The sequence below is a fragment of the Muntiacus reevesi genome, chromosome 1 (assembly GCF_963930625.1).
Source record: "Muntiacus reevesi chromosome 1, mMunRee1.1, whole genome shotgun sequence".
In the NCBI taxonomy this organism is placed as follows: Eukaryota; Metazoa; Chordata; class Mammalia; order Artiodactyla; family Cervidae; genus Muntiacus; species Muntiacus reevesi.
The window spans coordinates 222,614,810-222,630,615 of record NC_089249.1 but is presented as its reverse complement, the minus strand read 5'-3'; the positions used below and the strand labels follow the sequence as shown (position 1 = coordinate 222,630,615).

The 15,806-nt window shown below is 37.1% G+C and overlaps 1 protein-coding gene and 2 non-coding genes across 4 annotated transcripts in view; 1 reads left to right on the top strand and 2 right to left on the bottom strand.

The window, feature by feature from the left end:
• Positions 1 to 15,806, top strand: part of AFF4 (ALF transcription elongation factor 4) — a 79,532-nt gene that overhangs the window by 32,408 nt on the left and 31,318 nt on the right. For both annotated transcript variants that reach the window (XM_065918544.1, XM_065918545.1), the window contains one exon: positions 3,886 to 3,972. In XM_065918544.1, the coding sequence (XP_065774616.1) occupies positions 3,886 to 3,972 (87 nt within the window). The remainder of the gene's footprint in view (positions 1 to 3,885; positions 3,973 to 15,806) is intronic.
• LOC136156451 (small nucleolar RNA U2-30) lies at positions 13,450 to 13,522 on the bottom strand. The gene has a single exon (XR_010661003.1). It is a non-coding gene; the product is annotated as a small nucleolar RNA U2-30 (small nucleolar RNA).
• On the bottom strand, positions 13,669 to 13,748 carry LOC136156456 (small nucleolar RNA U2-19). The gene has a single exon (XR_010661006.1). It is a non-coding gene; the product is annotated as a small nucleolar RNA U2-19 (small nucleolar RNA).

The window sequence follows — 15,806 nt, the reverse complement described above, 5'->3', positions numbered from 1 at the left end:
AGTTTATGTACTGGTCAGATATATATAAGTCTTCTCTGAATACTACACATTTTGAGTGTTTAATGGAATATGTTTAAACTTGACACATGACTAAAGAGTACATTCTTCTGTTGGGAAAAGAAAATGTTGTCTGTTGGAAAAAGAAACTGTTTTTGGCTCAATAGACAAAGACCATCAGTCACATATTAATTGTACTTTTTGTGTACACCTGAATTTTTGTGTCTGTACTTGTATTTCACTGTATGTACTTTTTTAAAATTTTTATTTATTTATTTTTGACTGCACTGGGTCTTTGTTGCTTTGCGCAAGCTGTCTGCAGTTGTCACGAGTGGAAGCTACTCTCTGGTTTGGTGCATGGGCTTCTCGTTGCAGAGCACAGGTTCTAGGGCACGTGGGCTTCAGTAGTTGCAACTCTAGAGTGCAGGCTCAGTAGTTGTGCCACATGGGTTTAGTTGCTGCAAGGTATGTGGGACCTTCCCGGATCAGAATGAAACCTACGTCCCCTGCATTTTGGCAGGCAGACTCTTATCCGCTGCACTACCAGGGAAGTCCCCTTCACTGTATATGATTTTGAAAGACTGCTTGCATTGGCTGCTGCCACTTATTTTCTCCTTTTTTTCTTTTGTTGTTTTTCAGCTGCTAAGTTGTGTTCGCCTCTTTGAGACCCCATGGACTGCAGCACACCAGGCTTCCCTGTCCTTCCTTTAGCCTACTAAAATCTCTCTTACCTCCGCCATTCTCCTGAACTTATTTCTCCAAGGTCATTACCTCCCATGCCATTAGAGGCTTCATTTGTGTTCTCTACTCTTTCTGCTGTTTTAAAGAATTTTTATTGTTTCCTTGTGGAAGCACCGTTGTTTTTTTTTTTCTTCCTTGACTGTTGTTACATTGTTTTTATTTTCTACACATCTTTTCTTGTCTCACCTTCTCAACATTCCAAAGTTGCCCTTTGGGAAAGCTTGTGTCTTCTCTTATCTCTTAAATTTGAGTGCATTTTTTAAGCCAGCCCTCCTCTCTTTTTCTTCTTTGATGAGACTTTCCTTCATCCTTTGGGCTTTAGCTGTTAGACAGCTATTCAATCTTTCTCTCCTGTCTTGGCCTCCTTTGGGTTTTGGTTTTTGTCTCTTCATTGCTTCTTAGGTGGGTCTCTGGGTTTCTCCTACCTCTTCAGATAAGTCTGAAGCCATATTTATCAGACTTAACTTCTATTAGAAGTATCACTGTTCTTCCTGGCTAATTGTAGAATCCTTATTATCTTTCACTTTTTTCTCTCATGTTCTGTTTAACCACAAAACTATATGCAGGACTTTGAAAATGTTTGTTCCTTTGTTTCCATTTCTGCCACTTTGAGCTTTAGTAATTGTAATATACAGTCCTCACTCTGACTTTCTGTCTGGAGTCTTCCTGCTCATCTGTCTTCTGTATTGCCACCATATTCTTTGCTTTAATCCTTTGTCTTCATAATTTCCTTCTAAGAAGTTTTCAGACTCTCTAAGGCCCCTGAAAAGAATAGTGTGCAAATTTAACATTTTAAATGTTAGTCTGTATACAGGCCAGTTTCAGCCTCTCCCACTACAGGTGGACCACTTTCCCAAACTGATTTCCCTAAGCCATACACTTTCTTATTCTTTCATCTCTGTAAACTTCATAGAATGTGTTTCTCCTTCCTCTTCAGTCATATACAGATTCTGTTTTTTCTTAGAATCCCACTGAAATCCTTTTTCTCCGTATATCAGGTCATCAGACCACAATGATGACTCATTGCTTTCATTTCTCAGTTGCCATGTACGTAAAAAGTCTAAGGGAGCATATATCTTTACTCTTAAATCCTCAGAAATGCATGGCACATTAATACCTGGATGAAATCTTAAGATTTTCTTGTATTTAATTATTTCTATGATGTTACTGACCATTTATTATAGTGAGTAAAAGTCGCTCAGTCTTGTCCGACTCTTTGTGACCCCGTGGACTCCACAGTCCACAGAATTCTCCAGGCCAGAATACTGGAGTGGGTAGCCTTTCCCTTCTCCAGGGGATCTTCCCAACCTAGGGATCAAACCCAGGTCTCCCGCATTGCAGGCAAATTCTGTACCAGCTGAGCCACAAGGGAAGCCATTTATTATATATTTTATGTATATGTATATATATGACTTGGCGCATGGCCTTGGGTGTAATAGATGCTCAGTCATTTGACAGTAGGGAGTTAAATAGATTTTTTATTGAGAGGATTTTGGTGTTTAAGGTGTAAAATGCCAACATTGAAAACCTGGGGTATATAAGTTTCTGTTTCTTTTCCCTTCCCTATGTGCAGCATATAAGCAAGTTCAGGTTCACATTGCCTTTGTGTTTTCTTCATACTTGTAGTCATATTTTTTCTGGGAACCCCATTACAAACTTAAAGGAAATAAAAAGATTTTTTTAGTCTAAAAGTAATATATTTATTGTAAGAAATGATTTATTAATTCAGAGCTTACTGTGTACCTACTGTGTGTCAAGCACCAGGGATATAGTGGTGATAATAGTGTTAGTGTTGCACCCTTTGAGCTGACATTGTCGAGCACAATGTAGGAAATAATCAACTATATACAATTACTTCAGAGAGTGAAATACTATTATAGACATAAAGCATTGTAAGAGGATAAAGAGCAAGCTGAGTGCAGGCGACTATCAGGAGATTCAAGTGGTGGAAGCTGTGTCAAGTGCTCTCGTCTCTTCTTCCCTCAGTCATTCTGTTGTCCAAAGGTTAACTATCTCTGAGAGATTTTTCCATAAATAAACATTTATGAGGACATACACTGATTTGTATTTGGCATTTAACAGTAACTGGGGGTATCATTGACTTTCAGAAGGTAACTTTCTCATTTTTCTGTTTGCTTGGTGTTCCATTGTATGAGTGTCTGGTAATTTAATTAATCCTATGTTGTTGATGTTTAGGTTGTTTTCATTTTTTTAGTGTGTATCCCTTGAACATGTATCTTTACATAACTGTGCTTATAGCTATAGGATAAATTCCTAAAGGTTATACCACCTTTAATTCATTGTATTTTCTCAATCTACTTGACGGCTGGCTTTGAACTACATGCCAGAGATAAAACATTTCTTCCTTATTCTGGGTCTGATACGTCTCTGTTTCTTGCTTCTCTAATGTGTACATTGTGATTGTATCCAAACTTCCACTTGGACATACTTGGCATATGATTAGACAGAAGGCATTGAATGAAATCAGACATGTAGTCTTACTTGTCTGTCTTCCTCTATGTGTGCATTTGATACCTTTCTTCTGATTTTCTCCACTTGACCAAAATTTCGGATCAGTGAATGTACTCTGTAGAGAGACTACCCAGGATCAAATTCTGTGTCCATTGCTTACTAAGTGTATGACCTTGAGTAAATAGCTTAATCCCTGTGCTTCAGTTTTATCCTACACAGAGTCAGGATAATAATGGTATCTACCTCATAATGTCATTATGACTACTAGCTGAGTAACAGATGTAAAATAGCATAGTATGTGGCCCATTAAAGGTACACAGTAAAAGCTGGCTTCTTTTCTTACTGTTATCCCCCTTTCCCACTCCCATAGCAAGCTCTTCCTTAATAGCATTTTACTATGTGCCCTGTATTTGGTTACAGGCTGATTGCTATAACTAGTCACAGGTCTTATCACCTTAACTCTAACCTCTTTGAAGTCAGAGTATAAACTATCTTCCTGTTACCTACCCCATAATGCCTTGCACACATTGTGCTTAATTAATATTTATTGATTAAATATGTACATCTTTGGAGGAGCAGTCACAAAACCAGCATTTATAATACAGATCTGGTTTTTAGCTGTGTAATTTTTATCCTTGACCTGCTTGAAAACAAACTGTAATAATTACATTTCAGGAGATGACGCATTCATGGCCTCCCCCTCTAACGGCTATTCATACACCATGCAAAACAGAACCTTCCAAATTTCCTTTTCCAACTAAGGTAAGTACATAAAATGTGTCTTTATACTGTAACAAAACGCTAAATGGCTTGACTCAAATCATGTGATTCAGAATTATCTTGCCATTCCCATTTTAGTGGGAGATAGATAATAAATAAATGAATGAATAGGTAACTTAAGATAGTTTTAATTACTATGAAGAAAATAAAACTAGACCGTAGAATTGAGATTGACTTAGATTGAGAGAAACTTGAAAAATCTTTGAAGGCAACTTGTGATAGAGACTTAGAGGTAATCACTGCTTGTTGTGAACTATTATGATACTCTCGGCCACAGATGGTAAGGGTTTCCCAAACTGTTTGTATGAGGAACTCATTTCCAGAGGATGCAACAGCCATACTTAAAGCCTGTGGTAACGGTTCTTCAGACATTAATTCCAAGCTCATCTAAAATCAACAGATTTGTTTTTTTAAACATTAATTTATACCAATAATGCAAGAAGGACCCCTAATAATAGCCTTCTCCATATTCTGCCTCTTTCATCTCACCAGAGCTACTTCATGCATACCTTTACAAGTCTTTCCAAATGCATTTATATGTACATATAATGGAATCATTACATATAAAAATTTTCTCATTTAATTTCTGTACAGATATATTATTCTGTATTTTTAATCAGTCAGCAATAGATCTTAGATACTTTTTCATGTTATTGTATATAATATATTACATATAGAAGTATTCAGTTCTTTTAATTGCATCCATTTCATATCTTAATTTAAATTTATTTAGCCATTTCCTTTTGATATTTATCTTGTTGGCCAAATTTTCATTTCTCTAAACATTGTTGTAGTGGATAACTTTTATTCCTGCCTTCTTGTGTGCATGTGAGTTTCTTTTGGGTAAAAAGCAAGAAATAAAATTGTTGAATATTGAGAGTATATAGTTAATATATACTCTCAAATTCCCTCTGTGGTAATTGTGCTAGTCAATACCTGCACTTGTTATTTCCTTTTATTCCTTACATGCACACTGCTATTTGTTATTTTAAGCACCAGTCTTTTGAGTAGAAAGTAGTATTCTATTTCCTAGATTGCTGGGGAGGTTCATCATCTTTACAGATTTGTCATCCATTTAATATCTATGTGGATTAACTGGCCTATTTCTTCTGCCCTTTGGGCTATACCTTTTGCCTAATGAGTTTTAGGAAAATTTCTGTTTTTGTTTTATGTTGTTTTGTTTGAATTCTGGATTTGAATAATTTATTCCACATACTGCAAATGTTTCTCCCACTTAGTGCCCATTTAAGTTTTATGGTCTAAAAGATTTTGTTTGATGAATAAATTTATCTTTCTCTTGTATAAAGCTTTTGCTCTTTAATGTCTTGTTAAAGAAGGTTTTTCCAAATCCAGGATCATAAACATGACTTCTTATTTTTCTTTTAATGTGATTGCAGTTTTATTTCCTTTGTTTATATTTAGCTCCATTTATTTTTGTGAGTGACATGAGGTCGAGAGAAAACTTGCTGCATGTATGTGTGTCATACCACTCTTTTACTTTTTCAGTCAGCTATGTTTACACATAAAAAATGCACATAGAATGTATAGCCTGAGTTTTGATAGACATGTGCACCTTTGTAAGCAACATGTTAATTAAGAATTAGAACATTTCCTTCAACCCACAAAGTTCCCTCAAGTTTCTTTCCAGTCCACCTTACCCCACCACTGGCCCCACACAATTGCTATCTGTTCTCTGTCACTATAGGTAAGTTTTGCTTTCTCTTGAATTTCATATAAATGTAATCCATACAATGTATATATGTTTTGGCATATATATTTGCATTCTTCTGCTCAGTATATACTTTTGGAATTCTTCCATGTTCTTGAATGTGTCAGTAATGTTTTTCTTTATATTCATAGTTTATTTTTATTTCCATTGTATAAAAATACCAACATTTATTTATTCATTCACCTGTTGATAAACATTGAGTTGTTTCTAGATTTGACCTGTTAAGAATTGAGTATTTATAAACATTGACAACAATTCTTTGTGTGAACTTGTATTTTCTTTTCTTACTGGTATACTGACTCATACAGAAAGAAGTAGAATTTCTGGATTATGTATCAAGTGCGTGCTAAATTGATTGTTCCATACTCCTACCTTATCCACTTCCATTTCCCAGCTGCGTATAATAGTTTCATTTGTTTTCAGTTCAGTTCAGTCGCTCAGTCATGTCCAACTCTTTGCAACCCCATGGACTGCAGCATGCCAGGCTTCCCTGTCCATCACCAACTCCCGGAGCTTACTCAAACTTACGTCCATGAAGTCAGTGGTGCCATCCAACCATCTCATCCTCTGTTGTCCCCTTCTCTTCCCACCTTCAATCTTTCCCATCATCAGAGTCTTTTCTAGTGAGTTAGTTCTTTGTATCAGGTGGCTAAAGTACTGGAGTTTCAGCTTCAGCATCAGTCCTTCCAGTGAATATTCAGGACTAATTTCATTTGTTTTATATCCTACATTAGTATTGTCATTCTTTTTAGTTTCAACCATTTTACTGGGCATTAGCAGTATCTCATACTGGTTTTAATTTGTATTTCCCTAATGTCTAATGACATTGAACCTTTTTATGAGCTTATTGGCCATTCTTCTTTTTGAAATATTAGTTCAAGATTTTTCACCTTTGCCCTGTGGGGGGAGTGGGGAGGGGGAGCGGTGATGCCAGCGTTGAGTGGGTGATGTTTATAGGTTTCTTTTTTCTTTTTTTTTTCCTAATAATGTCTTTGGTTTGATATCAGGATAGTGCTGGCTTCTTAAAAGGAGCAAGGAAATGTTCCCTTCATCTCTTATTTTCTGAAATAGTTTGTGAAATATTAACATTAATTCTTCCTTGTGTGTTTAATATAACTCAGCAGTGAAGCTATCTGTACCCCTAGTATTCTCTACTGGAAGATTTTAAATTACAAATTAAATTTCTTTATTATTTCTTTATTAAATACAAAGCTATTCAAATTTTCTATTTCTTATGTCAGTTTTGGTAATTTTTTTCTTTTCAGTCAGATTTATTGACCAGTGTCATTAATAAGCTATACTTATTCTTTAATGTCTGTAAGATCTATAGTAAAGTTCTCTTTCCCCTGCTATTGGTTATTTGTAGTTTCTCTTTTTGTTTTCCTTGATCTGTCTAGCTAGTCGTTTTATCAGTTTTATTGTCAGCTCCTAGAACCATCGTTTAGCTTTTTCAGTTTTCTGTTTCTTTGATTTTCGCTTTTATTGTGATTATTTTCTTCTTTCTGCCTATTTTGGGTTTCATTTGCTTTTCTTCTGATTTATTAATTTGGAAGCTTAGATCATAGATTATAAACATTTCTTGTTTTAAGTGTTTAAAACTATCAGTTTCCCTCTAAGCCCTTTTTTAAAATGTATCTCACAAATTATGATATATTGTGTTTTTATTATCATTCAGTGCAAAATATTTCCCTAGTTTCTTTTGTGACTTCTTCTTAGAGCCATGGGTTATTTAGAAGCATGTAGTTTTATTTTCAAGTATTTGAGGATTTTCCAGGGGGGAAATGGCAACCCACTCTGTTATTCTTGCCTAGGAAATTTCATGGACAGAGGAGTCTGATGGGCTGCAGTCCAAAGTGATTCAGTTTTATATACATCCATCTTCATATTCTTTTCCATCATGGTTTATCATGGGATAGTGAATATAGTTCCCTATGTTATACAGTAGGACCTTGTTGTTTATCCATTCTGTTTATAATAGTTTGTATCTGCTAGTCCCAAACTCCCAGTCCATCCCTTTTCTGCCCCCTCCCCCTTGGCAACCACAATGCTGTTCTTTATGTCTGTGATTTGGTTTCATAGATAAGTTCATTTGTGTCATGTTTTAGGTTTCAAATGTAAGTGATATCATATAGTATTTGACAGTGTATTCCTTTTTAAATTTTTATTCATTTGACTGCATCTGGTCTTAGTTGTGGCAGGTGGGACCTTTGTTGCAACATGTGATGCTTGGACTCTCTTTTATTTTAGTTCCCTGACCAGGGATTGAACCCATGTCCACTGCTTTGCAAGGGGGATTCTAAACCTCTGGACCACCAGGGAAATATTGACAATGTATTCTTTATTGGTGACATTTTTAGTTACAAAGATGAGGGTAAGAGAAGGTTGCAGTGGGCTAAAAAGGTATTAGAGGCAGTGATTATATAAATGGAGATTTTATTTTAAGAAACTGTCTGTAGAAGGGAGCAGAGAAATGTGGTGGTGCCAGAAAAGGGTATGATGATATTGTCTGGGGAGTATTTTTTTATAAGATGAGGGCATTTTATTATATTTATATGCTAATGAAAGTGATTTTGCTAAAAAGGAAAAGCAAGCGATAAGTGGGAAAGAAAGAAGGTAGTCTTAGGAAATCTTCACAAGAGGAATTGAAATTTGTGCCAAAGTAGAGATATTTGCCTTGGAGCACAATTAGGACTTCCCAGGTGGCTCAGTGGGTAAAAAATCCACCTGCAATGCAGCAGATCCCTGAGTCAGGATGGTGCCCTGGAGGACAGCATGGCAACCAACTCCAATATTCTTGCCTGGAAAATCCCATGGACAGAGGAGCCTGGTGGGCTATATAGTGTCCATATGGTCGCAAAGAGTTGGACACAACTGATGTGCCTGAGCACGCACACACAGAGCACAATTATGTCATTCTTTTTCACAGGAGGGAAAGCAGAGTGAATGAGTGTGCTTAGGGAAAAGTTGGTAGATTTTCCAGTAATAGTTTGCAGTGAACTAAAGCTCTTGACTGCCTTACTCATATTCAGCTGTATGTTTTGAACAATCCCTGGCAGTGTTCTTGGTGCTGTAGATATATCACTGAGCCATTTAGATGGTACCAATAGAATAGTTTCTGGCACATAATAGCTATTCAATAAATGTTTGTTGACTGAATTTAGATATATTAATATATGCTCAAGTAACTATTTACCTGAGTAAACAATGGAAACAGTGGGAACGGTGAGAGACTTTATTTTCTTGGGCTCCAAAATCACTGCAGATGGTGACTACAGCCATGAAATTGAAAGACGCTTGCTCCTTGGAAGAAAAGCTATGACAAATCTGGACAACATATTAAAAAACAGAGACATTACTTTGCCAACAAAGGTCTACCTAGTCAAAGCTATGGTTTTCCAGTAGTCATGTATGGATGAAAGAGTTGGACCATAAAGAAAGCTGAGCACTGAAGAATTGATGCTTTTGAACTGTGGTGTTGGAGAAGACTCTTGAGAGTCCCTTGGACTGCAGGGATATCCAACCAGTCAATCCTAAAGGAAATCAGGCCTCAATATTCATTGGAAGGACTGATGCTGAAGTCATGCGAAGTACAGACTCATTAGAAAAGACCGTGGTGTGGGAAAGATTGAAGCCAGGGGGAGAAGGGGATGACAGAGGATGAGATGGTTGGATGGCATCACCGATTTGGTAGACATGAGTTTGAGCAAGCTTCAGGTGTTGATGATGGACAGGGAAGCCTGTCGTCCTGCAGTCCATGGGGTCGGCAAAGATGACCAAACTGAACTGAACTGTGTTTAGATTTTTTATTTTTCTGAAACAGCTCAGTTAGCTACTTACTGATTATTGCTTTGGCTAGGTAGCTTTTACAGGGTTTTGCTTTTGTTTTTTTTCTGGCCCCACCATGTGACATGCTGGCTCATAAGTTCCCTGACCAGGAATCAAACCCTCACCCCCTGAAGTGGAGTCTTAACCTCTGGACCACCAAGGAAATCCAGGGTTTGGCTTTTTTGTAGCACGTTTCATTCTCTGACTTTTCAGTGAATACAGTTTCATGTGTAATATAGCTTAAAGCTTTATGTGAAGCTTCAATAGGTATTTATTCTTCTTGTGCACTAACCATATGGACTAGGTCTAATGACAAGACAGAGAAGGGACAAGTGATGGCACTTGAGAAGATGACAACAACTGGGGTTACAAAGGAAGTAAGTAAGTGCCAGAAGTAAGTTCCCAGAAGCACATGGGAAGATGAGGAGTACAACATAGAGGATTTCATACCCATTAACAGGTCTCCGGTGGCTTGATGGGTAAAGAATCTGCCTTAGTGAAGGAGACACAGGAGATGTGGGTTCATTCCCTGGGTCAGAAAGATCCCCTAGAGGGAGAAAATGCAACCCACTCCAGTATTCTTGCCTTGGAAATTCCAGGGACAGTGGAGGCTGATGGGCTATAGTTCAAAGAGTCAGACATGACTTAGCAGCTAAGCAACACGTCTGAACGGCTTCCCAGGTGGTTCAGTGATAAACTACCAGCCAGTGCAAGAGACTCCGGAGACATGGGTTTGATTCCTGGAGTAGGAATTGGCAACCCAATCCAGTATTCTTGCCTAGAAATCCCATGGACAGAGGAACATGGTGGGCTGCATTCCGTGGGGTCACAAAAAGTTGGACACAACTGAGTGGCTGAGCATACACCAACAGTTCTGAAAGAGCAGTTCATAGTGATGGGTGAGAAGTTGAATTTAAGAACATTTGGAGAGCTCATTTATTAGTGAATCACTGTCATTTACTTGTTAAGTTAAGCTTAACTAGCCACTACACTTATTAAGTTAAGCTTATTAAAGAATGGTTCATATTTGCTGTCTGTATATTAATACTTTCCTTCTCTCAATCCTCAGTCCAATCTGATCTTGCTTTTCACTCTCAATGCCTTACTAAAGCCATTAAGATCATCAGTGGCCCATTTTGGAAATTGCTGTTAACATTTTTCATTTTTTATCTTCATTCGAATTTTTGTGAGCATTGAGTATTGTTTAACTATTTCTTGTCTTCCACTATACACTACTCATCCAGATTAAGAAATTACCTGTTAGTTGGCATTTAATTGGATGCACAGTTAAATATGTGGAGAACTCTTGATTCCCCCAATCAAAAAGAAGTGAGAACAAACATGGTTCTCTTCTACCATTCCATATCTTAGTGAAGCTAGAAAGGATTATACAAGTTATGTTTGGCATTTCCCTCTTTATCATACCTCACAGACTGTCACCAAGTCCTAATGATTTTAACTCCTTTAATGTGTTTCAGTTTCATTCATTTTTCTCCATCTTTATTGTTACCACTGTAGTTAAGTCAACAGTCTCTAGAGTGGAAAATATATATCCCAGTGTTGTGTGCCATTCGAGAATGGGAGGTGGGAGATGAAAACTTTATTCTTATATTTTAGTTCTAAAAACCCTATATTTTTTGTTTTTAGTCTCAAAAGAAAAATGAAATAAGTATATATTTCTATTCCTTGATCTGAATGACAGATGATCACATTTTATGTCTGGTATGTGAGGTATCCAAAGAGAAGTTTAGGTCTTTTCAATATGGAAAAGTTGATAGAGTTATTCTTGTTCATTTGTTCTTCCTAGCTGTGGCATGTTGCAGTTTTAAGTGTGCTTTGTTAAGATTATTTAAAGATTGTGTTAACTGATTTTAATTCAGCTAATCTTCACCAATGCACAAATGGCTTAAAAGACATACCTGCAGTGAAACTATCAAAAGAAAATAACACACAAATCCTTTTCTGACCAAACAAGAAAATGGCAAAGTTGAGATTGTCCTTCTCCAAGTATGAGCTTTTTATCTGCCACTGCATAGTAGAAACAAAGATGCCATAAGCAGAAAAAATAAGAAAAAAATCCAGATTATCAGCAGTAATTTGACACACATTTTTATCATTTATCTTGCTTTTAGTATATATAGCATATACCTTGAGATAGTAACTGATAAAATGGTGAAAGCATCATAATTTGTACTTAGTGACATTTTGAATTATGTGGTATTCAGTACAACCTTTAACATAAATCAAGTCTAATAAGATTTTATTAAAAACCTCTTTTGTTGTTTCTCCCAGTGTTCTCCCTTTTGAAAAACTTGGTCTTTTTTTTTTTTTAACTTGGCCTTTTTATTGCAAAGAAAATGACTGAAATCCAGTACAGAGAGAACACAGAAAAAACATACTAAAATGCATTCCTTTGTCAGGAAACACTATTAAAACAAACTTAGAAAGCAAAACTAAAGATTTAAGAAACAAGTATTAGAATAAACCATGCAGTGTACAAAGTTAGCTCTATATAGATGGGTGAAAGTGTAGGTGCTTCTAGTAGCAGTACCAATTTAAGATATTGTTTGCTTCTCTTCTCAGTTAGGTGTGTGTGTGTTAGTCACTTAGTTGTGTCCAACTCTTTGAGACCCCATGGATTGTAGCCCGCAGGCTCCTCTGCCCATGGAATTCTCCAGGCAAGAATACTGGAGTGGATTGCCATTTCCTCCTCCAGGGGATCTTCCTGACCCAGGAATCAATCCTGGGTCTTCTGCATTGCAGGCATATTCTTTACCATCTGAGCTACCAGGCTTCTGGTAACTTCAATTATAAAATACTTGAAAAGCTGTGTTTGTGTGTGTACCACTCAAAGAAAGAAATAACAGAGAAAAGTCCTAAAGTATAGATAATTTCTCCTCCCCCTTCCTTCATGGAGAACTGGTGTGGCACTCCCAAATCCTTTTTATATTAACCGAGAAGTTCACTGATTATTTGTTTAATGACAATAAGAGTTGGTGTACTTAAAAGTCGAAGGCAATGGCACCCCACTCCAGTACTCTTGCCTGGAAAATCCCATGGATGGAGGAGCCTGGTAGGCTGTGGTTCATGGGGTCACTAAGAGTTGGACACGACTGAGCAACTTCACTTTTACTTTTCACTTTCATGCATTGGAGAATGAAATGGCAACCCACTCCAGTGTTCTTGCCTGGAGAATCCCAGGGACAGGGGAGCCTGGTGGGCTGCCGTCTATGGGGTCGCACAGAGTCGGACACGACTGAAGTGACTTAGTAGTTTAGATACCTCCTTCCTTTCCTTTCTGTCCCTCCCGCCCTCTTCTCCTTCCCTCCATCCTTTCTTTTTCCCTTTCCCCTCCCTCTGTTTCATACTTAAGTCCCAAATAGATTAGATCTTTTCATAGCATATTTAAAATGATAATAAATTATACCCTCTTAGAATAAAAGTGATGTCCTAACAATGAATGAAAAAGTAACTGCCTCAAGTTAGGAAGGCAACGTTTTAAAAATAATGTCATCACTATGTGTTTCCATTGTTGTTTATTTATGGCTGCTCTGGGTCTTTGTTGCTGCACACAGACTTTCTCTAGTTGTGGTGCATGGGTTTCTCACTGTATTGCTGAGGCTTCTCTTTTTGCGAAGCACAGACTCTAGGGTACATGGGCTTAAGTTGCATAGGGAATTTTCCTGGACGAAGGATCAAACCTGGGCCACCTGTATTGGCAGGCGGATTCTTAACCACTGAACCACCAGGGAAGTCCTGTATTTTTTATTGTTGTTGACAAAAACTGTGATGATTGTCATATGTACAAACTTTAAAGACTTGGAAACAGAATTTTCTAACGTCAGTGAGTTTTGAGCCCATTACCTAAAAATACTAAACCATAACCTTTTTTTTTTTTTTAATTCTGAGCTCAGATCAAGTGTAGAAACCTTCACAGTTATAAAGGTCCATCGTAATAAAACCTTTTCATCATTGCTCAGAACTGATCAGCCTTTCATACACACACATACATACACACACACACACACACACACACACTCACCCCTCAATAAAGTTCTCAGTAATCTACCATCACCTTTACTCACACACAAACACACACACACTTTATTTTAAATTCTTTAGCTTCTCAGAACTACAGAGATCATGTATCAGGTAGACTAAAAGGTCTTCTGATGCTCAGATTTGGCTATTTTCATCATTGATCCACTTCAGTAAGAGCAGATCTCAGAGAATAAACCATAACCTTTTATTTTCTTGAAAAATTGTTTTGTGTCAGTGACCACTGGAAATCTATTAGCTAAATTTCAACAGAAACTTTTGCATATTAATCTGCAAGATTGAAATTTTGGTATCATGATTTAGTCAGTATAGCATCTCTTCCATTTGTCTAGCTGTGTCTTTGTGATACCCAGTGGAACAATTATCAAACCAGTTTTAGTGTCAGACTGCATTTTTGTGTGTATGTAAGGAAAGCGTTGTTGCCATTGATAAATACAATTTTTAAATTACTCTAGAATATTATTTTATCTGAGCCCTTTAGAATTTTAATATTTTAGTCTTACATAATATATACTAGTTAAATAGTAATGCAAATGGCAACCCATTTCAACATTATTGCCTAGAAAATTCCATGAACAGAGAAACTTGACAGGGGGTCACAAAAGTCAGATGCAGCTGAGCACACACATATTTGGGAGATACAAATGCAAAACTGTCTTAGTGGTGGGGAGTACATGATCAAAAAAGCTTGGAGACCAGTATCTTTAAGCTGTAGTCATCTCCTATTTGCACCACTGCAGTTACCTCCTAACAGAAATATCTTTACTTCCATTCTAGATTTCTCAAAGCTGTTCTCTACTTAATAGCCAAGGTAATCATCACAGTATGTAGATGTATAATTCTTCAGCTTAGTAAACTGCACACACACACACACACACACACACACACACACACAAATGTTTAATATGGTCTATAAAAATCAGCTATGTGATTTAGCCTCTATGGTCCTGAATTTAATTTCTTAACCCTCTTCCTTCTATACTTTTTCCTCTCGTGGGCTGCCTTGAAGTTCTTTATACTAGGTAGGCTCCTATTCTTCCTTGCCTTTACACATGCTTTTCTGTCTACCCTGAACAGGATTTCTCATCCTTTCCCAGTTTACTTCCTACATATCCTTCAAATTTCATCCTGAGCTGTACCTAGGGAAGCCTTTGCTCATTTTCCTGGTCAGGGGTGTGTGTGTGTATGGGTATCTGTATGTTTGTTTCTCATGCACACACACATAATAATAATAAAATTGTTATTTTTATATTACTATATAATACTTTGCAAGCTTTTGCCCTTTGTTGTACTTAACACAGTTGCTATTTTATCTTGATTTGCCTGAGTGGTTGCAAAAATACTCATTGATATTAAGTTCCATGAAGACAAAGACCTTGTCAGTTTTTGCTTATTGTGTTTTTCCAGTACTTAGATACATGAGTGAATGTGTATCAAGGAGTTTGGGTTTCAGCCTTAGGAAAAATGAAGAGCCATTGTACGCTCTGTGAAAAATAGGGGAGTATTAATGATACATACTAAGACTTGGACTTTAGAAAGGTCAACTAGAGGCTGTAGTTGAGTGAAAGAGAGAAAGACTGGAGCCAGGAAGATCTGTTAGATGACCATTGTAAATGAAGAAAGGTGAGAACCTACGTCTTTGTAGTACAGATGGAGAGGAGAAGGTGTTGCATATAAGTAGATGGTCTAAACAGAATCCAGTCATATTTGCTTATTTATTTTATAGATTTTGGGTTTTTTTTTTAGGCCACCTGTGTGGCACATAGGATCTTAATTCCCCAAACAGGAATCAAACCCATGTCTCTTACATTGGAAATATGGAGTCTTAACCACTGAACCACCAGGGAAGTCCCTCCAGTTGCCTTTGGTCACTAGCTGACTGACTATTGTCAGAGGTGAGAAAAAGAAATCAAGAGACTACTTAAAAGCTTAGGTTATTGAACTGTTAGACCATTTACCAGATAAACAAGTATAAGACAATTAGTCATTCAAGGCCAGGTAGAGAATTCTTTCCATGTAAAAAGTAAATGTTTGCTTGGCTGCTCTGGGTCATAGTTGGGACATGCAGGATCCAGTTTCCTGACCAGGGATTGAACCCAGACCCTCTATATTGGGAGCGCAGAGTCCTAGCCACTGTACCACCAGGGAAATCCTTCTTTTCATTTTTAATAAGATTCACAGGAATGACCTCTTGGTCACTGAT